General features: G+C 49.1%; 1 protein-coding gene across 1 annotated transcript; it reads left to right on the top strand.

Annotated features, from left to right (window-relative positions):
• The first annotated feature begins 1,113 nt into the window (after nt 1-1,113).
• Nucleotides 1,114-19,636, top strand: PPP1R3F (protein phosphatase 1 regulatory subunit 3F). The gene is given in 5 exon segments (XM_025372336.1): nt 1,114-1,599; nt 1,601-2,124; nt 12,660-12,715; nt 13,238-13,320; nt 17,375-19,636. Coding segments are annotated over 5 exon segments (2,388 nt in total). The 5' UTR covers nt 1,114-1,131; the 3' UTR covers nt 18,632-19,636.
• The last annotated feature ends 7,008 nt before the right edge of the window (nt 19,637-26,644 follow it).

Raw genomic sequence — 26,644 nt, 5'->3', positions numbered from 1 at the left:
ACTAACTGCAACAGGAGAGTCCTTTTCTCTTTCCTAGGTCATGCACCAGGGTGTGGTCTAGGCCTTCAGAGGCTCTGGGTATTCCTGGGACCATGGGGAGTCACGGAGGATTAGGGAGAGGGTAACTCCATCCCTGAGAGGCACATTTTTCCTAATGGCTGCCTGCGTTCTTTGGTCCTGCTGTCCGGCCACCCAATAGCTCAGACTATGCCTACACAGCGTCCTCCCCTCCGGCCTCCTCATTGGCTACTCATGCCTCCCTTCACACCACCTACACCGCCCCCGTCGGCTCTGCTGTTTTCGCGTCTTGCCTCCAAGCCCTCCCTCCGTCCCCGAGGCACTTTCTAGCCTCGACATTGGTTCATCCCATACTGCTCTTTATGGTCTCACCGCCTTCACCCTGGCTCCCTCATTGGCTATCCGCCATCTCTCGTCCTCGCTCCCGCCTTCAGCCTCCACCTCCATTGGCTCGACCCCCTATGGTCCCACCTCCGTGACCGCTGACACACCCGCCTCTTGGTCTCCTTTTAGCCTTCCTATTGGCTAGCTCCGCCTTGGCACCGCCCTCAAAGCCGTAGTGCACGCTCACAAGCCTTCCCATTGGCTTGCTGCAGCTATAGCGTCACCCCGCGCGCGGCTCTCCATTGGCTGTTCTCTGTCTCTAGCTTCTGTTCCACCGCCTACGCAACCCGCGGGATCTCCCACTTTGTGGGCCTCTGCGTTCGTTCCCGGCTGCCCTCATCGCTTGTAGCCATTCCACTTTTCCCACCGCCCACATGTCGCTCTCGCTCAGACTTCCGCATTAGCTGTCTCCTCCTGCTTTCTTCATCCTGGATTCCGCACCACCCCCATTCCGGCCTCTCCATTGATTCCTCGATCATCCCGCCCCCCTACACCGCCCACTCCCGGGCATTCCCATTGGCTGTGTGCTTCTCCGGCCCTCAATTCGCTGCTACGTCATCCGCGTATGGCTCCCTATTGGCCCTCTGCTATACCTGTCTTCATCTCACCGCCTACGCCTCCGTGAGCCGTACCCCTCCGCGCTGGCCTTCCCATTGGCTGCCCGCCCCTTCAGGCCCTGCCCCCGCCGGTCCCGCCGCCGGTGCCGTCGGTGCCGCCGCCGCCGCCGATATGGCGCGTACGGCCCCTGTGGAGCCCCCGCTGCGGCATTCCGCGCCCCCCTCGCCGGCCGCGGGTGAGCCCCGCACCTCGGTCGAGGCGGCGGTGGCCCCGCGAAGGGTGCTGTTCGCCGACGAGGCCCTGGGGCTGCCGCTGGCGCAGCTGCGCCGCTACCGGCCGTGGGGCGGGCCCGGGGCGGGCAAGATGGCGGCGGCGGCCGGGCAAGATGGCGGCGGCGGCGGGGCCGACGAGGACGACGATGGCGAGGATGGGGATGAAGGGGAGGAGGAAGAGGAGGCTGGCCCTGAGCCCTCGCCGCTGTGCCCTGTCCCCGCTGACGGGGGGTTTTACCTGGTCCCCACATTTTCGCTGCCGCCCGCGCCGGGCCGTCTGGAGCGCTTGGGGCGCGTCATGGTGGAGCTGGAGGCGCTGCTGCCGCCTCCCGGAGCGGTTCCCGGGGGTGCCGGGGTGTGGGTGCCGGGGGGGCCGCCCGCCGGTGCTGCGCGGGTTGGTACGCGTGCTGAACCGCTCCTTCGAGAAGGCGGTGCACGTGCGGGCCTCACACGACGGCTGGGCTTCCTTCTGCGACCACCCAGCGCGCTACGTCCCGCGCAGCCCGTCGTGGGCAGGAGCGGGAGGAACAGGAGCAGGAGATCCCATCCTGGATCCGGGGCTCGGCCTGGGCCCCGGCCAGGCGTCTGCCTCCTCGCCCGACGACGGCGGCCGCACTGACCGCTTTGCCTTCCAGCTGCCCTTTGCTGAGGGCGCGGGCGATGGGGCGCGCCTCGACTTCGTGGTGCGCTATGAGACCCCCGAGGGCACTTTCTGGGCCAACAACCACGGCCGCAACTACACAGTCCTGCTCCGGATCGCACCCGCTCCCTCACCCGCTGATGCGGAAGGGCTGCCCCAGCAGCAGCAGCTGGAGCCACAGCCCGAGTGCCAGGGTCCCGTGGAGGCTGAGGCCAGGCAGCTGAAGAGCTGCATGAAGCCGGTGAGGCGCAGGTAATGTCAGCCAGCGCCACCTCCGCCAACGCAGGGCTGTGTCTGGGATGGAGAACAAACATTCCGGCCCAGGAACCCCTCAGGCCTGCTCTCCAGAACAGGGAGGAGGGTGCATTGAGTCAGTTAGTCCAAGAGTGATGGAGGTCAAACATGTGCTAGGCACTGTTTTAACTGGGGTTTTATTCATTCATTTATTGAGTTCCACTGTAAAGCCCTGAACAAGACAGACATCTACCCTGCCCTCAAGGATTCATACAGGCTCCTATGGGAGACAGTTTGAAAAAACAAGGGAGGAAGCAGATAGGATAAATAGGGACAAAGCTGCTGAAGGGAGTAAGGGGATAGATTGGGAGGGAATGACTGTATTAGACATGCTGTTAAAGGGAGGGCCTGTGAGGAGGTGAGTCCCGAATGATGATAAAGAAGAGTTATGCAGATACGGTGGGGAGGTAGGGTAGAGTTTGTAGAAGAAGGAACAGGGAGGATTTTTCTGAGGACGTTTCATTTAAACTATCATTTAAACTAAGTCCTGAATGATGAAGAACAGTTATGTGCATATATGGAACAAGGGTGTTTTAGGTAGAGGAAACAGCAAGTGCAAAGGTCCTGGGGTGGAAATGAGGTTGGTGTGAATGATCAGCAGTGTGCTGGGAGTGGAGAGAACTGCAGTGACATAGTAGTGTGGACTGAGGGCTTTGCCAGTGGGGGATAGAGCAGATTTTCTTTCTGACAGAGCAGGAAACCAGGATTCCAGAGGTGGAGAAACTGGTTGAGGCAGTGGTGTCAACCTGGCTCTTCCAGTTCACCCATGTCTGACCTTGAAGCCTGTGCACTCTACTCTTATGCTGTAATCTACTTTGAGTCCTCCTGTGGAGGCGAGGAGCTGAGCCCGTGCTCTCACAAGAAAGCAGTGGCTTTGGCAGAGAGACAGAACCAGATGGGTACTGGACTTGAAGTTTTTGTCCCTTGTTTTTTTGCCACACTACCTGTGATCATTCAGGGACAGGGAGAAATAATCAGTTATACCCCAGGGGGCCCCGGTAGAAGATTTCCCTAGGTTTCTTCTATCAAGCTATGAGTTCTTTAAGGGCAGCAGCTGGGCCTGATTCTTTTTGCGGTCACCCTAAGTCTGGCCCAGGATCACTAGATTCTCCCTAAAATCCATACATTTCCCTGTTCCTGGGAGGACTGGAAATGGAAATGGGAAAATGCTTTTTAGACCTTGTATGTATATGCTCGGTCAGAAGCCCCTGGCTGCAGTGAGACATTTGTGGGTTCTGCTGGTTCTGGTAAGGCCTTAGGCTGTGAGTAGTTCAGAAAGGTCTAACTCCGGGCTGGTGGGCAGATGTTCCTGGGTAACTGAGCAGGCAGGCAAGCACCCACTCACCCACCTGTGAGCCCCACCATAATCTGAGACTTAAATTTAAAGGGGACAGGCAGCATGGTTTTTCTTACAGCATTAAGAGTGTGGATTCTGGCATAGATTTCCTGGGTTCAAATCCTGGCGCTGCCACTTACTGGCCTTGTGACCTTGGCCAACACATTTAACTACACCGTTCCTCAGGAACCTTATCTGTAAAGCAGAATTATAGCACCTACTTTACGGGATATGAGTAAAGATGCTCAGAACTGAGTCTGGCTTAAAGTAGTATCATACAGATGTTAGCTGGTGTCAGTATTTAGGGAGCCACACCTACAGTTTCCTGGATTCCTCTCCATCAGCTGTGTGGCCTTGCCTCAGTTTCCTCCTCTGCTAAGGGGAATGACAGTCACTTTGCATGGTTGGATTGGATGCAGCAAACATAGGCAAGGTAACTGAAGCATGGTGGTAGCTGCAAAAGATAACTGGCCAGCATTTACGGATTTCTGTGCTATGAACATCAGATCCATTCTCTCCATGAGGCCTGCTGTGCATGCTGTGTTGTGTAGGTGCTATGATTATCCCCATTTAGTAGAGGGGAGACAGGTAGCTCAGAGAGGTGAGCCAGCTTGCTCAAAGCCTCTCATTTAGTGAGTGACAGGGCCAGGGAAGAAATGCTAGGGATGTATATTTACTTTTTTCTATCTTTTTTTTTTTTTTTTTTTTTTTTAAACTGATCCTCTAGAAAGCCTGGCATGATTCAGGGCAAATTCTGGATTTCACTCTTGGTGTTCCCAGCATGTCATGTTTTCCTTTTACCTTTTTTTGCTTTATTGAGGTATACCTACGTAAAGTATACTGATATTCCATGTATAGCCCAGCGGATTTGTACATATGTATGCACTTGTGTAACCACCACCCGGATGAAGATACTGAGCAGGTCCAGTGCCCCAGAGCCACCTTCATTTCTATCACTTTCCCAAGCTGTCATCCCCGCCGGCTGTCATGGGAACCCTGTCTGTAAGATGCGACAGTTTGGGTAAAGGAGTTTGGTCATTTTAAAGAGTGTGAAAGACAGAGAACAGAGAAATCAAAACCTTGCAGGGCCAAGGTGGGTGGAGAGGGTGTTTTTCTTTTAACATACATGGGTGGTTTTAAGGAGAAATTGAAGCAGCCTGTTCAGACAATTGTTTTGGTATCTGGCCCCAGGTCTGTGGTTCCTAACATGACTTGTGATATTATTTTAAGTGGGCAGATGGCTTTTTGATAGCTTCTTTATCTTTCGATCTCAGCTCTTGCAAAGGGGAGGTTGGTGCTCATTGCAAGATCAGCGATAAGGGTTTTTTTGTAGGTCGGTGGCTTTCTTGGCGAGTACATTTCAACATATTATTGTTTTAGAACCTGTGTGCTGCCAGTGACTTGCAGCGCTGCTGAAGACTAGCCACCCTTTGCGACCTACCCCTCTTGGGAAATGGTGGAGGATCTCAGGGTATATCCCTTACCTGTGGGAGCCCTATCATAGAGGGCTTCCTGTTTAGGAAATGTTGGCTGCAGGCCCACTGTGCACTGAGCACAGCCACATCAGGTGAGGGCATGGGAGAAGTCCGTGGTAGCCATCAGGATATAGTTCAGAAACCCAAATGGCTGCTTTCTGTTTTCCCTGGGTTGCTGGACCAGGCATTTGATAACTCTAAAGCTTAGAGATGATTAATCAAGCATTTATTGAGGGCCTACTGTGTGCTGGGCACAGTGCTAGGTTCCAGCAGGGAAAGAGATGCAGGCAGAGTGGTCCTAAGATGTTACAGGGCTTGTGGGATGCGGTACAGAGGATTTGTTGTATGAGACCTGGCTGAGCCCCTGCTCTTGGCCAGGCACTTCACTGAGTACTGTATTTTCATGCAAGGTCTGGTTTAATTCCGACAACATTCCCTGTGAAGTAGAGGTTTTAAATTTCTCTTTCCTGGATGAGCAAACTGAGGCTCCCAAAGTCCAAAGTCCTAGGGCCGGTGTGGGGAAAAGCCCTCCTGATCTTCCTTGGCACTTGACGCTACCCTTCGGAAGTGTCCTATTCCTCTTAAAAGTAAAGAGCAAGAAAGTCTCACCATGGTCTTCAAGCACCCTCCCGTCCCATTCCCCAATCTGGCCTCCACTGGCTTCTAGTCTTACACCAGTGCTCTTTCTGAGCTCCTGTCACCGTGGTCTTTCTGTTACTCCAAAGGGCCTCGCTCCTTTCTGCTGCAGGGCCTTTGCCCCTGCTGTTTCCTTCACCAGGAACTTTTATTCCGTACCCCTTGCATTCTCCTCCAGTGTTGATCCCTCAGTTCTAAGAGGACTTCCCCAGGGGAGCTGTCTACCCCAGCATCCTTAGGCCCCCAGCTTTTTCGTAGCACTCATCAGCCCAGCAGGTGCTAAGCTTGGTTAGAGAATGTCCCGTGGCAGAGCAGATGAGCATCGCCACCAATAGAGGGTCATCGGCCACCCTGCCTAGCAGTTCTATATTTTTCTGATCCACTCTTGTTTCTCCTCTCAAGTGACTCTTTCAAATGTTCTTTATCTTCAGACTTTCTCTCCTGCTTCAAAAAACAAAGCAGAAGCCATAAGAATGGAACTCCCTATAACTTGCGGCCCCCAAGTCTGCACGCTGATTTCGCTCCCCTGTGTTACAGATGAGGAGGAGTCCCTTCTTGCTCAGGCCACTTCTCCCTCCTGTGCTCTGGGTCCCAGTTTCTGCCACTTGCTCTAGAATCTGACATCATCAGTCACCTTTTCTCTCCTGGCAGGTTTTCTGCTGCCCTCGCTTGATCCTCTATTGACTTTTACCGGTGCCAGCATCCCTTGTGTCTCCGCTGACCCCTCCTTCTCCTCCTCCTGCTTCTGGCCAACACCTCATCACCCTCCCCTTCGCTGCCGACCCCTGCAAAGAGTTGCCTGTACTTGCCTTCTGCACTTGCTCACCCCATGTAAGGGTTAGCCCCCAGCATCTGCCAGATTCTGCAGGTGGTTTTTTGGTTTTCCTCTTGAAGTGGTTGACCACTCCTACTTGAAACACTTTGTCTTCCCTTGCCTTGAGACCACACTCTGCTGGTTTTCCTCTTAACTCTCAGGCCCTTCTCTTTCTCCTGGCTTTTCCCTTAGCTTCATGTATCCAAACTTGGCGTCTCCACTTGACTGATGGCCCAAATAATTCCTCAAACTCACCTTGTCGGGGACTGCATTCATCACCTCTCCCACAGGGTTCCCAAGCAGTCTCTCACTCCCCTACCTCCCCACTTGCTCATTTTGCTTTTCAGCATCCTTAAGCCCTGCCTGACCCTGCAGTTTGGGCCAGGGACCCTTATTCTAGGGCATTCTTTCCTTTTCTAAAGGCACTGACCGCAGTTTGTAGTTAGACCTTTATTAGGGGGTTACTGGATGACTCTCTCTGCCCTGCTAGACTGTAAGCTCCGTGAGGGGTAGGGACATGGTCTGCTTTCATTCAACACTGTATTCCTGCAGGCCTGCCACAGTGCCTGGCACTTAGCAGGTGCTCAATAAATATTTGTTGAAAGAATGAGTTTGAGTATTTTTTTTAATGCCTTCCTCCATACTGAATTGTAAGCTTCCTAGTTGGGTTTGCTCACCATGGTGTCTCCAGGGTCCGTCACCAGGGCTGATGCACAGGAAGGCCCACTGTCTTTCAGTGCACCTATAACTGAAGGGATGGGGATCCAACCTGGTATCCAATTTGGCAGCCTCAGGGAAACCAGAATAACCGGAGTTGAACGGGACAAGTCAGGGGGCATCTTAGTTGTCTGTAGAGTGAGGAATTAATGTGAACGTGATCCTCTTTTATGCTACAGAAAACTTGGTAGGGCATTATGGTTAAGGACATAGGCCTGAGGCCACGTGCTAAGAAAGTGGCAGAGCTGTGATCCAAGCCTGTGTGGTCCTGCTCTAGTGCGCCAGCTCTTAGCTACTGTACCAGGTTGGGCGATGCATTTTACCAGCAGGGCAACACTGCTGGTAAAGGAGGGCGAGTTGCTTTCCTTTCAGAGCTTCAGTTTCCCTCAATGGAAATTTGGAGGGGGTTACTGTTAAGCGCTTTATAGGTACTTTTCAAATATTTCTTTGATCTGCTGAACAACTTACTGATGTAGGTATTATCCCCTCCTTAGAGATGAGGTAACTGAGGCACAGGTTAAGTATCTTGCCCCGGGTCACACAACTGATAGGTGGCAGAGCTGGGATTGTTCAAAATTGCAGATCCTAACCCTTAGAGTTGTGAAGTCAATTTACTGGGTTTCAACAAGCATTAAAAAGAAGGAAATAGCATAAGAAATGCCAGTGTTTCATCACATGCAGTAAAGGTAAGTATTGTTTCACTCAAAGAACAACTGTTTTTCAGTTATTTATATGTCTCTTTACACATGTGTGGATGTGCTGGGTTATGATGTAGAATGGATTTCTTACTATGGGTCATGGCCGAAGTCATGGCTGTTGAAGAAGCTCATGGCACGAGAAACTGCTCTCCTCCCTCTACCCCACTGGATCGCCTGCAAGTCCCAGAGTTGAGGCTGACACACTTGTTGGGGAAGGCAAAGCAGTGCCCCACATAACTTGGTGGCTTTCACAGCCACCTTCAAGCCCTGTTCTTTTCAGAAAGCAGATGGCTCAGGGTAACTGCAATTCTGAGTATCGTGCGGCAGGTTTCTGAAGCCACTCGTCCCCCCGGAAAGTCAGCGTTATCTTCAGGTTGACTACATGGGAGCCGGGGTCTGCTGACTTTCCCTTTGGGTTTCAGCACCTGACCCACTTTGGGCTGGCAAAATTCTTTGAAAACATGAATGCTGGGGTTGCTCCAGAGGACTTGGGTGGTGGTGGCAATGGCAGTCTGTGACTGCTCTGAAAGTCTGCTTTGCTTTTCTCCACAGGGCTTGTCAGCCCTCACCTGCTTGCTCACTCTGTGACTGGCGATTCACCTTTCTGTTCTTTCTCGGCTGGCCTAGGCTGGGGCCAACACCATCTCTTTCCAAATCCTCACCCTCTGGTCTCCTCGGGGACTATCAGCTTGGCAGCCATTGTGTTTCCTGATGGCTGGAGGAATTCGTACGCCCAGGAGACTGGTGTGCAGGCCTGAAATGGCCCCTTTTAGGCGACACCAGCTTGACTAGTGCTCACTAGCACCCAAATGATGCATGTCCAGGATTTCCCAGATCTGTGTGCCCTGGCCCTTATGGCTCACTGCCCTTGAGGGGATGCCACGTGGTACTTGTGGGGCTGGTGCCAAAAGAACAGGTTTCCTTCTTGAAAACGAGCAGGCATACTGCAGGTACAGTTTTGTTCTTAATCTTCTCCCTCCCCATTTTTCTAAGAACCCCTCTTCTCTGTTACCAATCAGTGAGTCAGTATACATTTGTACTTGATTTCTCTTACTATCCTCATGTTGATTGAAGTCATAGCTGCCCTTGAGTTTTTACTGTGAAAGACGGTTCAAAGATACTTGTTTCTTTTTAAGCCCACAATATCAAACTCTCTTCAAAGTGGAGCCCTCCTGGGATGTTTGTTACCAGCGTGGTTTTGTAGTCAGTGAGTGTAGAGGTGCAGTTCCTTGAGTTTTAGTTTTTGCATTTGTAAAAAGGAAGGGTGTTGTTTTGAAGGATGGATGTGAAGGTTTTCAAATGCCTTGGTATGTCAATGAGAGGGGCCCATGGTGGAGGAGGTGAACAATGCATGCTTGTGCTTTCTGCTTTCATATCTGACTTTGGAGAATGACTTGTTTGCTTCTGCCGATGTTGCGGATCTTGGGATTGGCTCAGTGGCGTGACCTGCTTTTTGGATGTTCTCGCCCTCCTCAGCCATGGAATGGGTGCTCTGGGGGCTGAGGGATTGATTGTGTATTTGTTTTTCTTTCTCTTCTCCTTCCTCCAACTGAATTGTGGAGTCCTTTTCCTGCTGGCTGGCTGCTTCCTGAGTGTTCTCCTTTTTCTCTCTCACATCTATGACTCTAGTGGCTTTTAGAAGCCTGTTTGTAATATATGTCCAGACTAGGCCAGATGGAGGAGAAGGCTTGCTTGCTACTGCGCACAGGTGGGAGGGCTGGCTTTCTGTCTGTCTGTGGGCCTTCTTGAAGAGGCTTAGTTTAGAAGATCCTAAGGGGAGGATGTTTTCTGTCGTGAGGGACTATGGCAGCAAAAAGAAGTAAGTCAGTGCAGCCTGGCAGAAATCATGTTGAGACATAAGTCCAAAGACTTGGATTTTAGGACCACGGAGGGGATTGGTGTGGGACCAAGCTGGTTTGCTCTGAATCTCTCTTTCTCATCTGTGATGTGTGGGGGGTGGCACCTGGGCTCCCAGAGTCACCCACCCTAGACCCTGTAGTATTCTGATTCAAGTACCTCTGGTGGGATTTGTGAGTTCTAGACTCTAGATCCATATATATGGTTAAAGCGTCTTCCCTGAGGGTATTTATAGAAAGCAGTTCTTGCAGCCACTCTGTGTCTAGTGGCCTCCTAGCCACACACGTCCCAGGCCCATGGAGGTAGGGAAACGGGGAATGTGGGCAAAGGCAGGTCTGAAGAAAAGCCTGCATGAAGGAGGAGGGAGGGATCTTGTCTGGTATTGATGCCTCCCTCTGTCTACTTCTAGAAAGGATGGAGATGGGTTGGGTAAGACCCTCTCCCTCATCCAAGAAGCAGCAGCTGACTGGGTAAGAGCCAGAAGGCTTGGGTTGTGATGTGAAGTGTGTGACCTTGAGCCATTTACTCAGCCTCTGTTTTATCCTCTGTAAAATGGAGACAATAGTGCTGCCTGCTTCAGAGGATTACAAGTACCTGTCTCATAGGGTGGTTGTGAGGATTGAATTAACACATGTTGCCCAGGCGCCGTGGCTCATGCCTGTAGTCCTAGGACTTTGGGAGGCTGAGATGGGGGGATCGCTTGAGTTCAGGAGTTCAGGACCAGCCTGGTCAACATAGCAAGACCCCATCTCTAAGAAAAAACAAAAAAACAAAAACAAAAACCAAGAAACCCCAAAAACTTATTTAAAAAAATGTGAAACACTTAAAACAATGTGTAATGCCATAGTAGGTACTATGTAGGGGTCAGATGGTGATACTCTGTTTCTGTGAAGGTAATTGGTTATGGGTTTTCAAAAAGTTTCAACCAGGCCAGGCAGGGTGGCTCATGCCTGTAATCCCAGCACATTGGGAGGCCGAGGAGGGTGGATCACCTGAGGTCAGGAGTTTGAGACCAGCCTGGCCAACATGGTGAAACCCCGTCTCTATTAAAAATATAAAAATTAGCTGGCTGTGATGGTGGGTACCTGTAATCCCAGCTACTTGAGAGGCTGAGGTAGGAGAATCACTTGAACCTGGGAGGCGGAGGTTGCAGTGAGGTGAGATCACGCCATTGCACTCCAGCCTGGTGACAGAACGAGACTCCATCTCAAAAAAAAAAAAAAAAAGTTTCATCCATTGCCAGAAGTATCAAGAACGTCACATTGCCTCTTAGGAAGAAAAAGGTGTAGGCAGTCGCCCCAGCTCCTCTCAGATCTCTGAACATGTTTTAGTCAATGCTTCCCTCATTTGCCTTAATCTGTAGACACTTGATACTCATTTTCAGAATAAGAACAGTGACTTCTCCATGATGAGATCCCACCCCTGGGAGGACCCACCTGAAATTTACTTGGCTTATGCCACTCAGGGATCTGACTGGCCTGGCGAAGGAGGAAGAAGACCCATAAATATCTACAGTTGATTCAATCCCTGCTGTGTGTCAGGCCCTGATTTCTACCTGTCCGTCCTCATTCCTCTTGACTGCCTTGTGCTTAGTGCACATCCTGACTCCCCGCGGCTCTGTTTTATGTTTTATGAGTGAGGAGGTGAAATGACCTGCCAGGCTGATACGGGGATGGGAGGGCTAGCATAGGGACCCAGGCCTCTGTGACCTCCCTCCCAGTCTCCATTTGCATTCCTCTGCCTCACAATCTTGTCCGCCTGCCCTTAGAAAAGGTTTTTATTTATTTATTTTTTATTTATTTATTTTTGTGAGATGATCTCTCACTCTGTTGTCCAGGCTGGAGTGCAGTGGTGCGATCTCAGTTCACTGCACTCTCCACCTCTCAGGTTCAAGCGATTCTCCTGCCTCAGCCTCCCAAGTAGTTGGAATTACAGGTGCCCACCACCACGCCCAGCTAATTTTTATATTTTTAGTAGAGAACGGAGTTTCACCATGTTGGTCAGGCTGGTCTTGAACTCCTGACCTCAGGTGGTCCACCTGCCTCGGCCTCTCAAAGTGCTGGGATTACAGATGTGAGCCACTGCGCCTGGCCTTTTTTGTTTGTTTGATTTTTGAGACTGAGTTTCACTCTTGTCCCCCAGGCTGGAGTGCAATGGCGCGATCTTGGCTCGCTGAAACCTCCGCCTCCCAGGTTCAAACGATTCTCCTGCCTTGGCCTCCCAAGTAGTTGGGACTATGGTGTGCACCGCCATGCGTGGCTAATTTTTTGTAGTTTTGGTAGAGACAGGGTTTCATCATGTTGGCCAGGCTGGTCTTGAACTCCTTGAACTCCTAACCTCAAGTGATCTGCCTGCCTTGGCCTCCCAAAGTGCTGGAATTACAGGTGTAAGCCACCACGCCCAGCCAAAAAGATGGGTTCTTCTATCTTTTCTTTTTCCACAGCCAGGAATATATCCTAAAGAAATGATACAAGTGTCGATAAAACTATGCCCAATGCTGTTTGCTGGTTTGCTTTGCGACCTCTAAATGAAAGAACCTAGCTGCTCAGTAGGAAGGGGATGGTATGATATGAGTATTAAGCAGCCATTTGAAATGTTTGCAAAAGTATATAATGATGTTTCTTACTGTTAAATGGACAAAGCTAGCTGTGAAATTATATCTGTAGAATCTAAATGATTTCATAGCATATCTGGAAGGAAATTTCCCAGAATGGTAACAGTAGTTGTCTCTGGCTGATGTGTGATTGTTTTTCTTGCTTCTTTAGACTTTTCTGTATTTTGTGAATTTTCTATAAGGAGGCTGTAGGACTTTTAGGATGAGGGGATAACCAAAGGCAGCAGAAGAGAAAACAGCAGCTATCAGGTGAAGGTGGGCTAGCACAGAGGCTCAGAAGGTGCCAGTGGGTGGCAGAAGTGACCTCTCAGGGTATTAGATCCATGTACTCTCTTCTGCCCCGCAGGCCTGCTGAGGAGGAACTGAAGACGAAGAACATGGATGATAACACCCCTGCCGTGGGTAAGCAATTGGCCAGCTTCGGAAGTTTTAGCTTGTATTTACCATGTCTTTCTTCCTACTGTTTTTCTTTCTATAAAAATGAAAAAGGCTGGGCTCAGTGGCTCATGCCTGTAATCGCAGCACTTTGGGAGGCTGAGGCAGGAGGATTGCTTGAGGCCAGGAGTTCAAGAGGAGCCTGGGCAACATAGTGAGACCTCATCTCTTAAAAAAAAAGAAAAAACAAGACGGGCATGCTGGAATGCACCCGTAGTCCCTGCTACTGGGGAGGCTGAGGTGGGAGGATCATTTGAGCCCAGGAGGTTGACGCTGCAGTGAGTCATGATTGTGCCACTGCACCCCAGCCTTGGTGACACAGTGAGACTCTATCTCAAAAAAAAAATGAAGGGGCACCCTCTGCTTTAGATTGTCACAGAAAGCTTCAGAGGCAAAACTGCCAGTTGGCTAGGATGGCAGATTTTCTTAACAAAACCATACCTACTTATATGCCTGTCTTGCCCAATGCTGCCTTTCTCTTCCCTCTAGCAGAACATCCTGATGTCCAGGAGTCAGTGGGTCCACTGGTGGCCCCCACCCCTCTCCGTCCGTGGCCCCAGATGACACTTCAGGTAAGTGGGTCCTTGCAGCCTTGGAGTGGACAGCCCAATAGGAGGCTCACAGTGTAACTATTGCTGGGCTGGGTGGTGGGGCCCACTAGTTCTGGGTCCTCTGTGGGTTAGAGGGAGGGCACAAAACTCAGAACCCGATGGGGGAGGGGGAGAATGCAGTTACTCACCTGGGCTTGTGGAAATGTCATTTGTTAATTTAGCAAAAATTTATGGAGTGCTTGCTCTGTGCCAAGCACTGTTACAGAAGTGAAAAATGCTCTTCGAGGGGGCTTATGTGTTAGTAGGGTGAGACATGATAAAATAATAGAATGTATGGTACTTTAGGTGATGATGAGTGATAAGGAAAAATATAAAGGAATAGGGAGTGGGTGAGAGACTGTGTGTGTGTGTTGTTGGGTCAGGGGGTTGCAACTTTAGATTGGGTGGCCTGGGAAGGCTTTAGTGATTAGTGAGATCTGAGCGAAGATCTGAGGAAGGTGAGAGAGTGAGCCACGTGGATAACTAAGGGAAGAACATCCCAGGTGAGTGTGAAGTTCCTGAGGTGAGGCCATGACTAACGTGTGTGAGGGACAGTGTAGAAGCCAGTGCAGCGGGGGCAGAATGAGGGAGGGGGAGAGTGGTGCGGGGTGAGGGCAGAGAGGTGGCTGAGGACAGATTGGGTGGCACCTCACAGGCCATGGTGAGGACTTTGGCTTTTACTCTGAGTGAGGGGGAGCTGCAAGAGCATTGTGGACGGAGGAGGGACGTGATCTGATTTAGGATTTAACAGCCTCCCTCTGGCTGCTGCTTGGAAAATAGACTGTCAGAGCGAGGGTGGAAACTGGCGACCTGTGAAGGGGAGGCCACTGCAGTGGTCCAGGCGAGTATGATGGTAGGTAGGGGAGGTAGAGACATTTTGGAGGGGTGTGTGTGTGTGTGTGTGTGTGTGTGTGTGTGTGAACTTTTTAATTACAAAAAGTTTCAAACATATATAAAAGTAAAATAGTATAACGAACCTACATATACCATCCCTCAGCTTCAGTAAATATCAACACATGTCCATTCTTATTTTATCTATACCCCATCTCCTCCCTCCCATTCCCTCTGGAATTATTTTGGAAAACATCCAGACATCATCCCATCCATAAATACTTCTTTTTGTATCTCAGAAAATTAAGAACTCTTTTTCTTTCTTTCTTTCTTTCTTTCTTTTTTTTTTTTTTTTTTTGAGACAGAGTCTCACTCTGTCACCTAGGCTGGAGTGCAGTGGCGTGATCTCGGCTTACTGCAACCTCTGCCTTCTGGGTTCAAGCGAGCACATCCGGCTAATTTTTGTATTTTTAGTAGAGACAGGATCCATTGCCTTGACCTCCCAAAGTGCTGGGATTACAGGTGTGAGCCATCACGCCTGGCCAGAAAATTAAGAATTCTAGGCCGGGCGCGGTGGCTCAAGCCTGTAATCCCAGCACTTTGGGAGGCCGAGACGGGCGGATCACGAGGTCAGGAGTTCGAGACCATCCTGGCTAACACGGTGAAACCCCGTCTCTACTAAAAAATACAAAAAACTAGCCGGGCGAGGTGGTGGGCGCCTGTAGTCCCAGCTACTCGGGAGGCTGAGGCAGGAGAATGGCGTAAAAACCCGGGAGGCGGAGCTTGCAGTGAGCTGAGATCCGGCCACTGCACTCCAGCCTGGGCGACACAGCGAGACTCCGTCTCAAAAAAAAAAAAAAAAAAAAAAAAAAAAAAAAAAAAAAAAAAAAAAAAGAATTCTTAACCCCATAATGCTATCATCACACCTCAGAAAATAGACGGTAATTCCTTAGTATCATCAAGTATTTGGTCAGTGTTCAAGTTTCCTTCTCTCATAAGTGTTTTAGGATCCAAACAAGGTTGACATGTTGCACTTGATTGATGTGTCTCTTTAGATTTTAAAAATCTCCCCCACTTTGTTTCTTTGCAATTTGTTGGTTGAAGAAACTTTGCTTGTCCTGTAGAATTTTCCAGTCTGGGTCTGGCTGATTACATCCAGGTGGAAATACGTTTCTTACTCCATTTTTATTAATTTATTAATTCTATTAATGTAATCTTATTAAATTTAATTTATCAAATTAATTGTATTAAATGAATGTATTTAATCTTTTATTATTAAATTAACTAGAATTAACTCTATTTAATTCTACTATTCCCACTTCCTTTATTAGCTAGAATTCTTCTTTAAAGAAAAACTGTCCCACACCAGCTATTTGGCTACTTTGAGATATAGTTTGTGCAGAAAAAGCAGTGTAAATATTTAATTTTTTCCATTTTATTTACCAGTTTTCAGAGAAGTACTACTCCAAAGGTGACCAATAAAAGGATTTTTGGTTTTGTGTCATTATGAACTCATGAATTCTAAACATATTTGATGAGTTTTAATCCATTGCACTTATTTGTGTGTTTTTTTGATGCTTAAAATGAACTACCCCTGGCTAGTAGGAGCTTATTGAGATGGGCTCCTCTGTCCTTTTGACACGTCCTCATCATTCTGTGAGCCTTTCTCACATCTTCCATGACAATATGTGCTAGGCTCATCCTGTACTCTCCCTGCCCCAAGCCTGGAAACAGCCATTTATTTCTTGCTTTTCTTTTCTTTTCTTCCTTTTCTTTTTCTTTATTTTCTTGCCTTTCTTTCCTTTCCTTTCTCTCTCTCTCTCTTTCTTTCTTTTATTTTCTTTTTTCTTTTCTTTCTCTTTCTTTCTTTTTCTTTCTTTCTTTCTTTTTTTTTTTTGAGTCAGAGTTTTTCTCCGTTTCCCAGGCTGGAGTACAGTGGCACAATCTCAGCTCACTGCAACCTCTGCCTTCTGGGTTCAAGTGATTCTCCTGTCTCAGCCTCTTGAGTAGCTGGGATTACAGGCACATGCCACCACACCCGGCTGAATTTTGTGTTTTTAGTAGAGACAGGGTTTCACCATGTTGGTCAGGCTGGTCTCGAACTCCTTACCTTCCTGGTGATCCACCCGCCTTGGCCTCCCAAAGTGCTAGGATTACAGGCGTGAGCTACCGCACCTGGCCAGAAGCAGCTATTTCTTTAAGGAGCACTGGTTCCTTTCAGTGGAGAGTGGCATTCAAAGGCCAAGATTTGGGGGCTCAGCATTCTTGCTGCTACTAGATTGGTCATTGTTTCTAGGCCTTTTCAAAAGATGGAGCTAGGAAATAATTTTTTTAAAAAGAGAAGATGATACATCATGGGTTCATATGGACATCCCGACTGTGTTTTGGGAATTTTTTTTGCATTTTAATTTTTAAAAATGTATAAATTTTTAATTTTTGAGGGGACATAGTGTATATGTTTATGGAGGTGTTTGGATACAGGTATGCAATGCGTAATAATCACGTCATGGAGAAGGAGGTATGCATCTCCTCAAGCATTTATCCTTTGTGTTACAAACAATCCACGTACACTCTTTTTTTTTTTTGAGACAGAGTCTCTCTCTGTTGCCCGGGCTGGAGTGCAGTGGCACAGTCTTGGCTCACTGCAACCTCTGCCTTCTGGGTTCAAGTGATTCTCCTGCCTCAGCCTCTTGAGTAGCTGGGATTACAGGTGCGCAACACCATGCCCAGCTAAATTTTTATATTTTTGGTAGAGAGGGGGTTTCACCATATTGGCCAGGCTGGTCTCGAACTCCTAGCTTCATGTGATCTGCCCCCCTTGGCTTCCTAAAGTGCTTGGATTACAGATGAGAGCCACTGTGCCTGGCTACTCATACTTTAGTTATTTTAACTGGCTCTGTTTTGAAGGTAAGCCAGCAGTGTTTAGTGATTATCATTCACCAAATAGTCACACCCACCAAATTCCTCAGCTTTATAATCTGCAAGAAGCCCCGTTTTACTGCATCTAATTGTGTTATTTTACCATAGATGACAGTCTTTGGAGTCTAGACAGTGACAGAGGGTGCTTTAAGGTGTTTTTATATAGAAACCCCTGTGGGGCTGGCTGTGGGCTGTCACACTTCTTACTGTCTCTGCTTGTTCCATCCCCTCCTCTGCTTCATTCCCTTGCTTTTTCTCTGCCCCCTCGCCCCGGCCATGGCTCCAGGTTTCTGATGTTCCGCTGACTGGCAACCCCGCAGAAGAAGGTGACGTCCCCAGAAGCAGTCCTCCTGTGGCTTTTACAGAAGTCCTCCAGGCACCGGCCATCAGGATTCCCCCCTCCTCCCCTCTCTGTGGCCTGGGTGGCTCCCCCAGAGACCAGGCCTCAGGGCCCGATGCGAGCGAGGGGGCCACCGGGCCTTTCCTGGAGCCCAGCCAGCAGCAGGCAGAGGCCACATGGGGAGTATCGAGTGAGAATGGAGGGGGGCTGGAGGCCATGAGTGGGTCAGAGGAGCTGCTCGGTGAGGACACCATTGACCAGGAGCTGGAGCAGCTCTACCTGTCTCATCTGAGCCGCCTACGGGCTGCTGTGGCTGCGGGGGGGGCGGGGGGTGGGGGGGAGGGTTCCACAGATGGAGGGATATCCCCCAGTCATCCCCTGGGCATACTGACGGACCGCGACCTGATCTTGAAGTGGCCTGGCCCTGAGCGGGCCCTAAACAGCGCCCTGGCTGAGGAGATCACACTGCACTATGCCCGGCTGGGGCGTGGCGTGGAGCTCATCAAGGACACCGAAGACCCTGATGATGAGGGGGAGGGTGAAGAGGGGCTCTCTGTCATACCCTCCAGCCCAGAAGGGGACAGCCCCAAGGAATCGCCTCCGGAAATCCTCTCCGGGGCCCGTTCTGTGGTAGCCACTATGGGAGATGTGTGGCTCCCATGGGCAGAGGGCTCAGGATGTGACGGCCCTGTGGTTCTGGGTACAGAGGGTCAGTTCACTGGGGATCCTGAGAAAGGGATGGGCAAGGACACTAGCTCTTTGCACATGAATAGGGTGATAGCTGGGGTGACCGAGTACCTGGGGGAGGCCGGGACAGAAGCCCAGATAGAGGTCACCAGTGAGTGGGCAGGCAGCTTTGATCCCATATCTGGCAAGGAGCCAGCCTCTCCTGTCCTTCTGCAGGGGCAAAATCCCACCCTACTCAGTCCTTTGGGGGCCGAAGTCTGTCTCTCTAGCATAGCCAGGCCTCATGTGAGCTCCCAGGATGAAAAGGATGCAGGCCCAAGCCTTGAACCCCCAAAGAGGTCTCCCAACCTAGCAGCCCCTGCAGAATGTGTGTGTGCACTGCCTCCTCAGCTCCGGGGGCCCTTGACCCAGACTCTGGGGGTCCTGGCTGGGCTAGTGGTGGTCCCTGTGGCTCTGAACAGTGGTGTGTCCCTCCTGGTGCTTGCGCTGTGCCTCTCTCTGGCTTGGTTCTCGTAGGCTCTGCTTGTGGGATCAGCAGAGGCTTGAGATGGGATACATGGCCTGTGCAGTGAGGGGACCTGGGTCCTTTGCTTCTGAGAATGCTCTACTGAAAGAGAGGCCTTCCCATCCCCAAGCTCTCCAGTTAACACAGGGCTCCCTGTGGTGACCCCAGTGGAGACGAGGGGATGGGTAGATGGTGTGAGTGAGGGGAACTTTTAGAGTGGAACTGGGCATGTCCTCCCCCTACCCCCTGAGCCTGTATTTATTTTTGTATAATTCTCTGGACGAGGGAGAGTGGTCGTGAGCTGGTCTTGGGGCACAATTACCCAGAGATATATTTATTAACAGCCAACCTGTGCAACATGCTGGAGCTTTATTTTTAATTTAATTTATATAGAGTACCTATTATTATATGCCACAATAGAGCTCTATGAGAAACAGTGTCTTGCGGTGTAGTGTTCTCCTGTTTGGGCATGAGTGTGCAGGGTGGTCACTTTCTGTGGGAGGATCACAGTGGGGAGTTGGGAGTGGGACGTGGTCGCCTGCTGCTGCTTCAACATGTCTGTCCTTGAAGATCTGTGTCTCCTCACCTCGTGGTCCTAATCCATATGGTTCTTTGTCTTTTCCACATTCTGCCTGTGGGACCCTACTGGTGTGTATTTGGATGGTGGTGGTGGGAGCCAGGGAGGAAGAGTGGCGGCCACATGAGGGTTTGGTGTCAGTCACATGGTTGCAGTGGTACCTGTGGTCTCCTGTGGATGTGGGAACATCAGTTGTGAATCAGCCACAAGGTTTTGAGGTTACTGAAAAAACAGCCTTTGACACCAGCAGGGAGACCCCTTAGCCCCTGAGATAAGGAAGGCCTCAGAAACGAAAGAGGAGTTAACGTACTGTAGTACTTTGTAGCACAGTTGTTGTCCACAGACATCACATTTCTGCTAAAAACAGGAAGCCCAGAAGGTTTGAAAGAAAGATATATATTTATTGCATGCAAATAAAAAACTGCTCAACAAAATAAAACACCACATATTTATTTACTTCCCTTTACAGCAAAACTTATTGAAAGAAATATTTATACAAGCTTTCTTCAGTTCTTCTATGATGCCTTTCTGAAATAGCCCCAGTCAGATCTTTTTTGCCCAACCATTTCGGCAAAACTGCTGAAGATACATTGTTATAGCCACGGTTAAGTCTCAGACGTCATCTTATTTGGGATATTGGTAGCATTTGACATAGTTGATCATCTCTACCTTGCAACCCTTTCTTCACTTGGTTTCCCAAGACACCACACTCTCCTCATTTCCCTTCTTCATTGGCCACTGTGCAAAGCTGTCAGTTCTCTTGAAACTGCTTTGTGGGTTCAATGCAAATCCAACCACAATTCCAATAGAATTTTGCCTGTGTGCAGATCATGACACATTAATTCTTAAATTTATGTAGAAGTGCCAAGACTAGCCAGGACACATACTTATTGTGGTGGTATATTCAGATGGCACGATATTTTTTACAAGAGTAGACAAGTAGACCAATAAAAGACTCTTGATCTCAGAAACAGTGGAGACACACTCATGTGTAGACACAGAACTGGTGACCAAGCAGGTGTCTTAGATCAGTGGGGGAATGATTGGATTTTGAATAAATACAACAATTGGTTACCTGCATTGAAAAATATGAACTTGGATCCCTACTTTACAACACAAATAAAAATAATTCTAGGTGGGCTTAAAGCCTAAATGTGAAGGGCAAAACCAAAGTGCTTTAAGAATACAATAAGGCAGGGCCAGGCCCCGTGGCTCACTCTTGTAATCCCAGCACTTTGGGAGGTCGAGGTGGGCGGATCAGGAGTTTGAGACCAGCCTGGCCAACATGGTGAAACCCCGTCTCTATTAAAAATACAAAAATTAGCTGGGCATCCACCTGTAGTCCCAGCTGCTTGGGAGGCTGAGATGAGACAATCGCTTGAACTCGGGAGGCAGAGGTTGCAGTGAGCCGAGATGGCACCACTGCACTGCAGCCTGGGCAACAGATCGAGACTCCATCTCAAAAAAAAAAAAAAAATACAATAAGGCAAAATACCTTCGTATACTCATGGTAGCAAAATTTTCCATCATGACACAGAAACATTAACCATAAATGAAAATTATGAAACATTCAGTGACTTTAAAATTAGGAATGTCCTTTGACCAAAAGACACCACAAAGAGAGTGAAAACATTATGTAGTAGGTTGCTATGAATAAAAGCAAAACAAAACAAAAAAAGTGAAAACACAAGTGACAAATTGGGAGGAGATAATGGAATCATATATAACTGATGAAGGGCTCAAACCTGGAATACATTAAGAAAAACTAGGTGTGCCAATAAGCATCTAAATAAATTGTGGTATATTCACAGAATGGAATATTGTATAATGAGAATAGAAGATCCATAACTGCACAAAAGCATACAGATGAATCACAAAAAGCCAAACAAAAGCTTCCACACTGATCCATTTATGCGAAGTTCTCAAGCAGGCAGAACTCATGAATTACCACCTAAGTGGTGACATTGTAAAGAAAAGCGAGGGGCTGATTACCAGAGTCAGGATAGCGTTCACCTCTGGCAGAGGGAGGGATGTGGCTGAGAAGGGGCCCGGAGGATTTCTGGGATGTCAATAATGGTTCACTGCTTGACCTGGAAGACTGTTCATGGATGTGCAATTTATTCATCGTCATTAAAACAGATTTATGGACCGGGTGTGGTGGCTCACACCTGTCATCCCAGCACATTGGGAGGCTGAGGCAGGCAGATCACTTGAGGTCAGGAGTTCAAGACCAGCCTGGCCAACGTGGGGAAACCCTGTCTCTACTAAAAATATAAAAATTAGCCGGGCGTGGTGGTGGGCGCCTATAATCCCAGCTACTTGGGAGGCTGAGGCAGGAGAATCACTTGAACCCAGGAGGTGAAGGTTGCAGTGGGCCGAGATCACACCACTGCACTCCAGTCTGGGCAACAGAGCAAGACTCTTGTCTCAAAAAAAACAACAACCCCCTCGCCCCATACATTTAGGTTTTATACACTTACGCACAGACCTCAAAAGTGAAGCAGAGTGCAGTGGGAAGTGGGAGTAGCGTGAGTGTCTGAGAGTCCTGCGCACAGGCTTGCAGAGACTTCAGCCTCCTGGTGTGAACCACACAGTGTAGGCGGCCTCCTTCCTGCAGAACCATCTCTGGGCTCCGGGTCTTGACTTCTGTTTGTGGAGATCGCCTGGTGGGGAATCCTCTATCGTGTGCCCCTGACACCAGCCATAGAGCGGGGCCTCTCGGGATGGATAGGACCTGCCCATTTTGTCCTCAGATGTTGGGGTCCATCTCCCCTCAGGCCTCATTCACACCCACAATAGCCCAGGACATATGGACTTTGGGGCCTGGTGGGCCTCATAAAGGCCTGGAACCCCAAGCCCTGGTGGTGTGACCTTGGGCAAGTCACCTGCCCTCCACCAGCCTTGGTTCCCCATTCATAAAGGGAGCTGATGCCTGCCAAGCAGGGTAGGTGCAGGCTTTGGGGAAAACGTGTGTACTGCCCTCCTCCTGAGCCCACGTTAGACAGGTCTTGTAGTCAAGGCAGGGTAGGAGGGTGGACAGGAGCAGGGGCTGGAGCGACACAGGTTGGGACTAAATTGCCCTGGGTCACACGGTGGGCAAGTGACTTCAGCCCTCTGTGCCTCCCTTTGCTCATCTGTCATCAGGGTAATAACTTTCCCTCCTCAAAGGGTTAAATGAGGGAGAGGTGAGATGAGTCTTCAGTCACCGGGCAGCGCCAGGCACAGGGCAAGACTGAGTACACGCCCATTGTCATCCCCGCTGGCTGGAGCTCTTGCAATCACTGTTATGCCCCCACCCTGCCCTCTCCCATTAATCTGTTAATGTGGTGAATTACATTGATAAGTTTGTACATCTGTCTTTTAAAATTGAGATGCAGTCTCGTTCTGTCACCCAGGCTGGAGTGCAGTGGCACAATCATGGCTCACTGCAGCCTCAACCTCTGGGTTCAAGTGATCCTCTGACCTCAGCCTCCCGAGTAGCTGGGACTACAGGCACATGCCACCATGCCCAGCTACTTTTTGTATTTTTAGTAGAGACAGGGTTTTGCCATGTTGCCCAGGCTGGTCTCGAACTCCTGAGCTCAAGCCATCCACCTGCCTCAGCCTCCCAAAGTTTTGGGATTACAGGCATGAGCCACTGCGTCTAGCCTACTTTTCTTTCTCTCCCTCTCTCTTTCTTTCCCTTTCTCTCTCTCTCTCTTTCTTTCTTTCTTTCTTTCTTTCTTTCTTTCTTTCTTTCTTTCTTTCTTTCTTTCTTTCTTTCTTTCTTTCTTTCTTTCTTTCTTTCTTTCTTTCTTTCTTTTTCTTTCTTTCTCTCTTCTTTTCCTTTTCCTTTTCTTTCCTTGTCTCTTTTCTCTTTTCTTTCTTTTGTTTTGTTTTGTTTCCTTTTCTTTTCTTTTCTTAACGGAGTCTCGCTCTTTCTCCCAGGCTGGAGTGAAGTGGCGCATTCTCAGCTCACTGTACCCTCGGCCCCCTGGGTTCAAGAGATTCTCCTGCCTCAGGCTTCCGAGTAGCTGGGATTACAGGCATGCGCCACCATGCTCTGCTAATTTTTGTGTTTTTAGTAGAGACGGGGTTTCGCCATGTTGGCCAGGCTAGTCTTGAACTCCTGACCTCAGGTGATCCATCTGCTTCAGCCTCCCAAAGTGCTAGGATTACAAGCATGAGCCACTGCGCCTGGCCCTACTTTTCTTTCTAAAAATTTTAGTGGCCAGTCACTAGATAAACTCTACTTCTATCACCCATTTACAGGTGAGGGCCTTCCATGTTCTTATCGGCCCTGAGCTCAGCCCTTTGCCAAGGACTTCTTGGTCTGCCTCTCCCTCCTCCTTGTGACTAGGGCCAGCATCTTAGTTTCACAGTGGCCCCATCTCTCTGTCCTCAGCCCTCAGTCCTGCTGTCACCCACCTGCATCCTACAACCCCTCTGCTTCCCCTCCTCAGTGTTTTTTGTCCAGGGTGAGACCAAGTCCAAACCTGAGCTTCCTGCTAAGTCAAAGTGACTTTTTCCTTTCAGTCAGGGAAGCCTGACTGAAGCCTCTGGTCCCACAGTGAGGTCTTGGTGTCTCCAGGAACAGCGCAGCCATGGACGGCCACCCTACAGCGATACCTGCCTTTGTCAGCAGGGGGCATCTTATCTCCAAGATAGGGAAAGCCTCAGAGAAGACAGTCTTAAACATTCACTGCTTTGACAAACCTGACAAAAGCAAGAAATGGGGAAAGGATTCCCTATTTAATAAATGGTGCTGGGAAAATTGGCTAGCCATAAGTAGAAAGCTGAAACTGGATCCTTTCCTTACTCCTTATACGAAAATTAATTCAAGATGGATTAGAGACTTAAATGTTAGACCTAAAACCATAAAAACCCTAGAAGAAAACCTAGGTAATACCATTCAGGACATAGGTATGGGCAAGGACTTCATGTCTAAAACACCAAAAGCAACGACAACAAAAGCCAAAATTGACGAATGGGATCTAATTAAACTAAAGAGCTTCTGCACAGCAAAAGAAACTACCATCAGAGTGAACAGGCAACCTACAGAATGGGAGAAAATTTTTGCAATCTACTCATCTGACAAAGGGCTAATATCCAGAACCTATAAAGAACTCAATCAAATTTACAAGAAAAAAACAACCCCATCAAAAAGTGGGCAAAGGACATGAACAGGCACTTCTCAAAAGAAGACATTCATACAGCCAACAGGCACATGAAAAAATGCTCATCATCACTGGCCATCAAAGAAATGCAAATCAAAACCACAATGAGATACCATCTCACGCCAGTTAGAATGGCAATCATTAAAAAATTCAGGAAACAACAGGTGCTGGAGAGGATGTGGAGAAATAGGAACACTTTTACACTGTTGGTGGGACTGTAAACTAGTTCAACCATTGTGGAAAACAGTGTGGCGATTCCTCAAGGATCTAGAACTAGAAATGCCATTTGACCCAGCCATCCCATTACTGGGGATATACCCAAAGGATTGTAAGTCATGCTGCTATAAAGACACATGCACACGTATGCTTATTGTGGCACTATTCACAATAGCAAAGACTTGGATCAACCCAAATGTCCATCAGTGACAGACTGGATTAAGAAAATGTGGCACATATACACCTTGGAATACTATGCAACCATAAAAAAGGATGGGTTCGTGTCCTTTGTAGGGACATGGATGCAGCTGGAAACCATCATTCTCAGCAAACTATTGCAAGAACAGAAAACCAAATACCGCATGTTCTCACTCATAGGTGGGAATTGAACAATGAGATCACTTGGACACAGGAAGGGGATCATCACACACCGGGTCCTATTGTGGGGAGGGAGTGGGGGAGGGATAGCATTAGGAGATATACCTAATGTAAATGAAGAGTTAATGGGTGCAGCACACCAACATGGCACATGTATACATATGTAACAAACCTGCACGTTGTGCACATGTACCCTAGAACTTAAAGTATAATAATCAAAACAAAACAAAACAAACAAACAAAAAAAAACATTCACTGCTTGTAGGGTCACAGGCCTCAGGGTACCTGAGCTGCATGCTGGGTGTCCCTCGGAGCCTCCCTCTATGCATGTGGACAAGTGGGGGCAGCCGAGGGCCTGGCTTTTACTGTTGTTCAGGGTCTTCTACAGATGGCTCTCCTCCTCCTCTTCCTCTTTCCTTCTATCAGGAACTCATTTCCATCACTAAAGAGAGGTTCTCATATTTTTAATCCTCTTTATCTCACTTAAAGGGTCCATTATAGGATTTTTCCACAAGATGCACTGGCTCTGAGGCCTGTGCCCGGGGCAGGTCAGGCTATATAGGTTGGCCAGGTTGGCCAGGTTTGCTGAGGGTACCAGCCTGGATCCTGAAGACACTGGAGACAGCCCCGACAGAGCCTGGGGCTCAGGAAAAGGCCACCAACCCGCCAGCCCGATCCTCAGCTCCACCTCCACCCAGTCCTCTCCCAGGGCCTGAATGCCGGGTCTAGAAGCTCCAGGCCTGGTGGTCTGGGGGAGATGGGCCAGGAGGATCCCTTGAAAGAGGAGGCAGGAGACAATCTCTGTACGGCTTGAGGGGGTGCACAGCTGTGGGGTGAGGCACGGCCCACCCAGCACAGGATTACTGACCTGCTGTGCAGCTGCAGGCCCAGCTGCTGCCCTCAGTCACCTCATCTGTGCAATGGGCATCATTACACCCCCGACATGCAGGAGATGCTCGTGAATGGAGGGGAGCCGAGGCACTGAGAAAGCAGATTTGGCCCAAAAGGAGGAGGAGCAGGTCAGGGTTGGTGGGAAAGGACGGATGCGGCCACCTTAGGCATGGCCAGGGGCTGCCTTCCTCAAAGTGCTCAGGACAGTCAGGCGGGGGAAGTTCTGAGTCTATGAGCAGAACCGTGGGCTGGGGACCAGGCGAGGTTGTCTCTGTAGTGTTCTGGGGTGGCCAGCCACTGTGCCACTGTTCCTTCCTGTTTGTCCTCATCTCTGCCAATGGGGAGCCCAAAGATGCTCCAAGAGCTCACAGTGAGCTCACTGCGACCCACATGCAGTCATTAGAGCCGTGCATCATCATCACAACAGCCACCAGGTTAACACTTGGGTAATTTATCCAAATAATGACTCACCTGTTCTGACGTGATTTGCACGATATGCCCTCATTTATTATTATCCTCCTATTGGATGTTTAGTTAGTGTTCGATTTACTTTTTTACCACTATAAACTATCTGTGGTGAGCATTTTTCCCATACACGTAAACTTGGGAGAGACACAGGAAAGTTTATATAGTAAAACTATTTGTAATAGCAAAATACTGGGAAAAAACCAATTATACATCATCAGGAACCGCGTAAGTAAATTGTGCTATATTGACATCATGGAATACTACACAGCTATGAGATGGAGTGAACTGAGGTACACAAAGACAAATGTTTTTTTTTTTTTTTTTTTTTTTTTTTTTTT

The sequence above is a fragment of the Theropithecus gelada genome, chromosome X (assembly GCF_003255815.1).
Source record: "Theropithecus gelada isolate Dixy chromosome X, Tgel_1.0, whole genome shotgun sequence".
NCBI classification, from domain to species: Eukaryota; Metazoa; Chordata; class Mammalia; order Primates; family Cercopithecidae; genus Theropithecus; species Theropithecus gelada.
The sequence above is the reverse complement of the archived record's forward strand: the minus strand, read 5'-3'. Positions and strand labels throughout refer to the sequence as shown.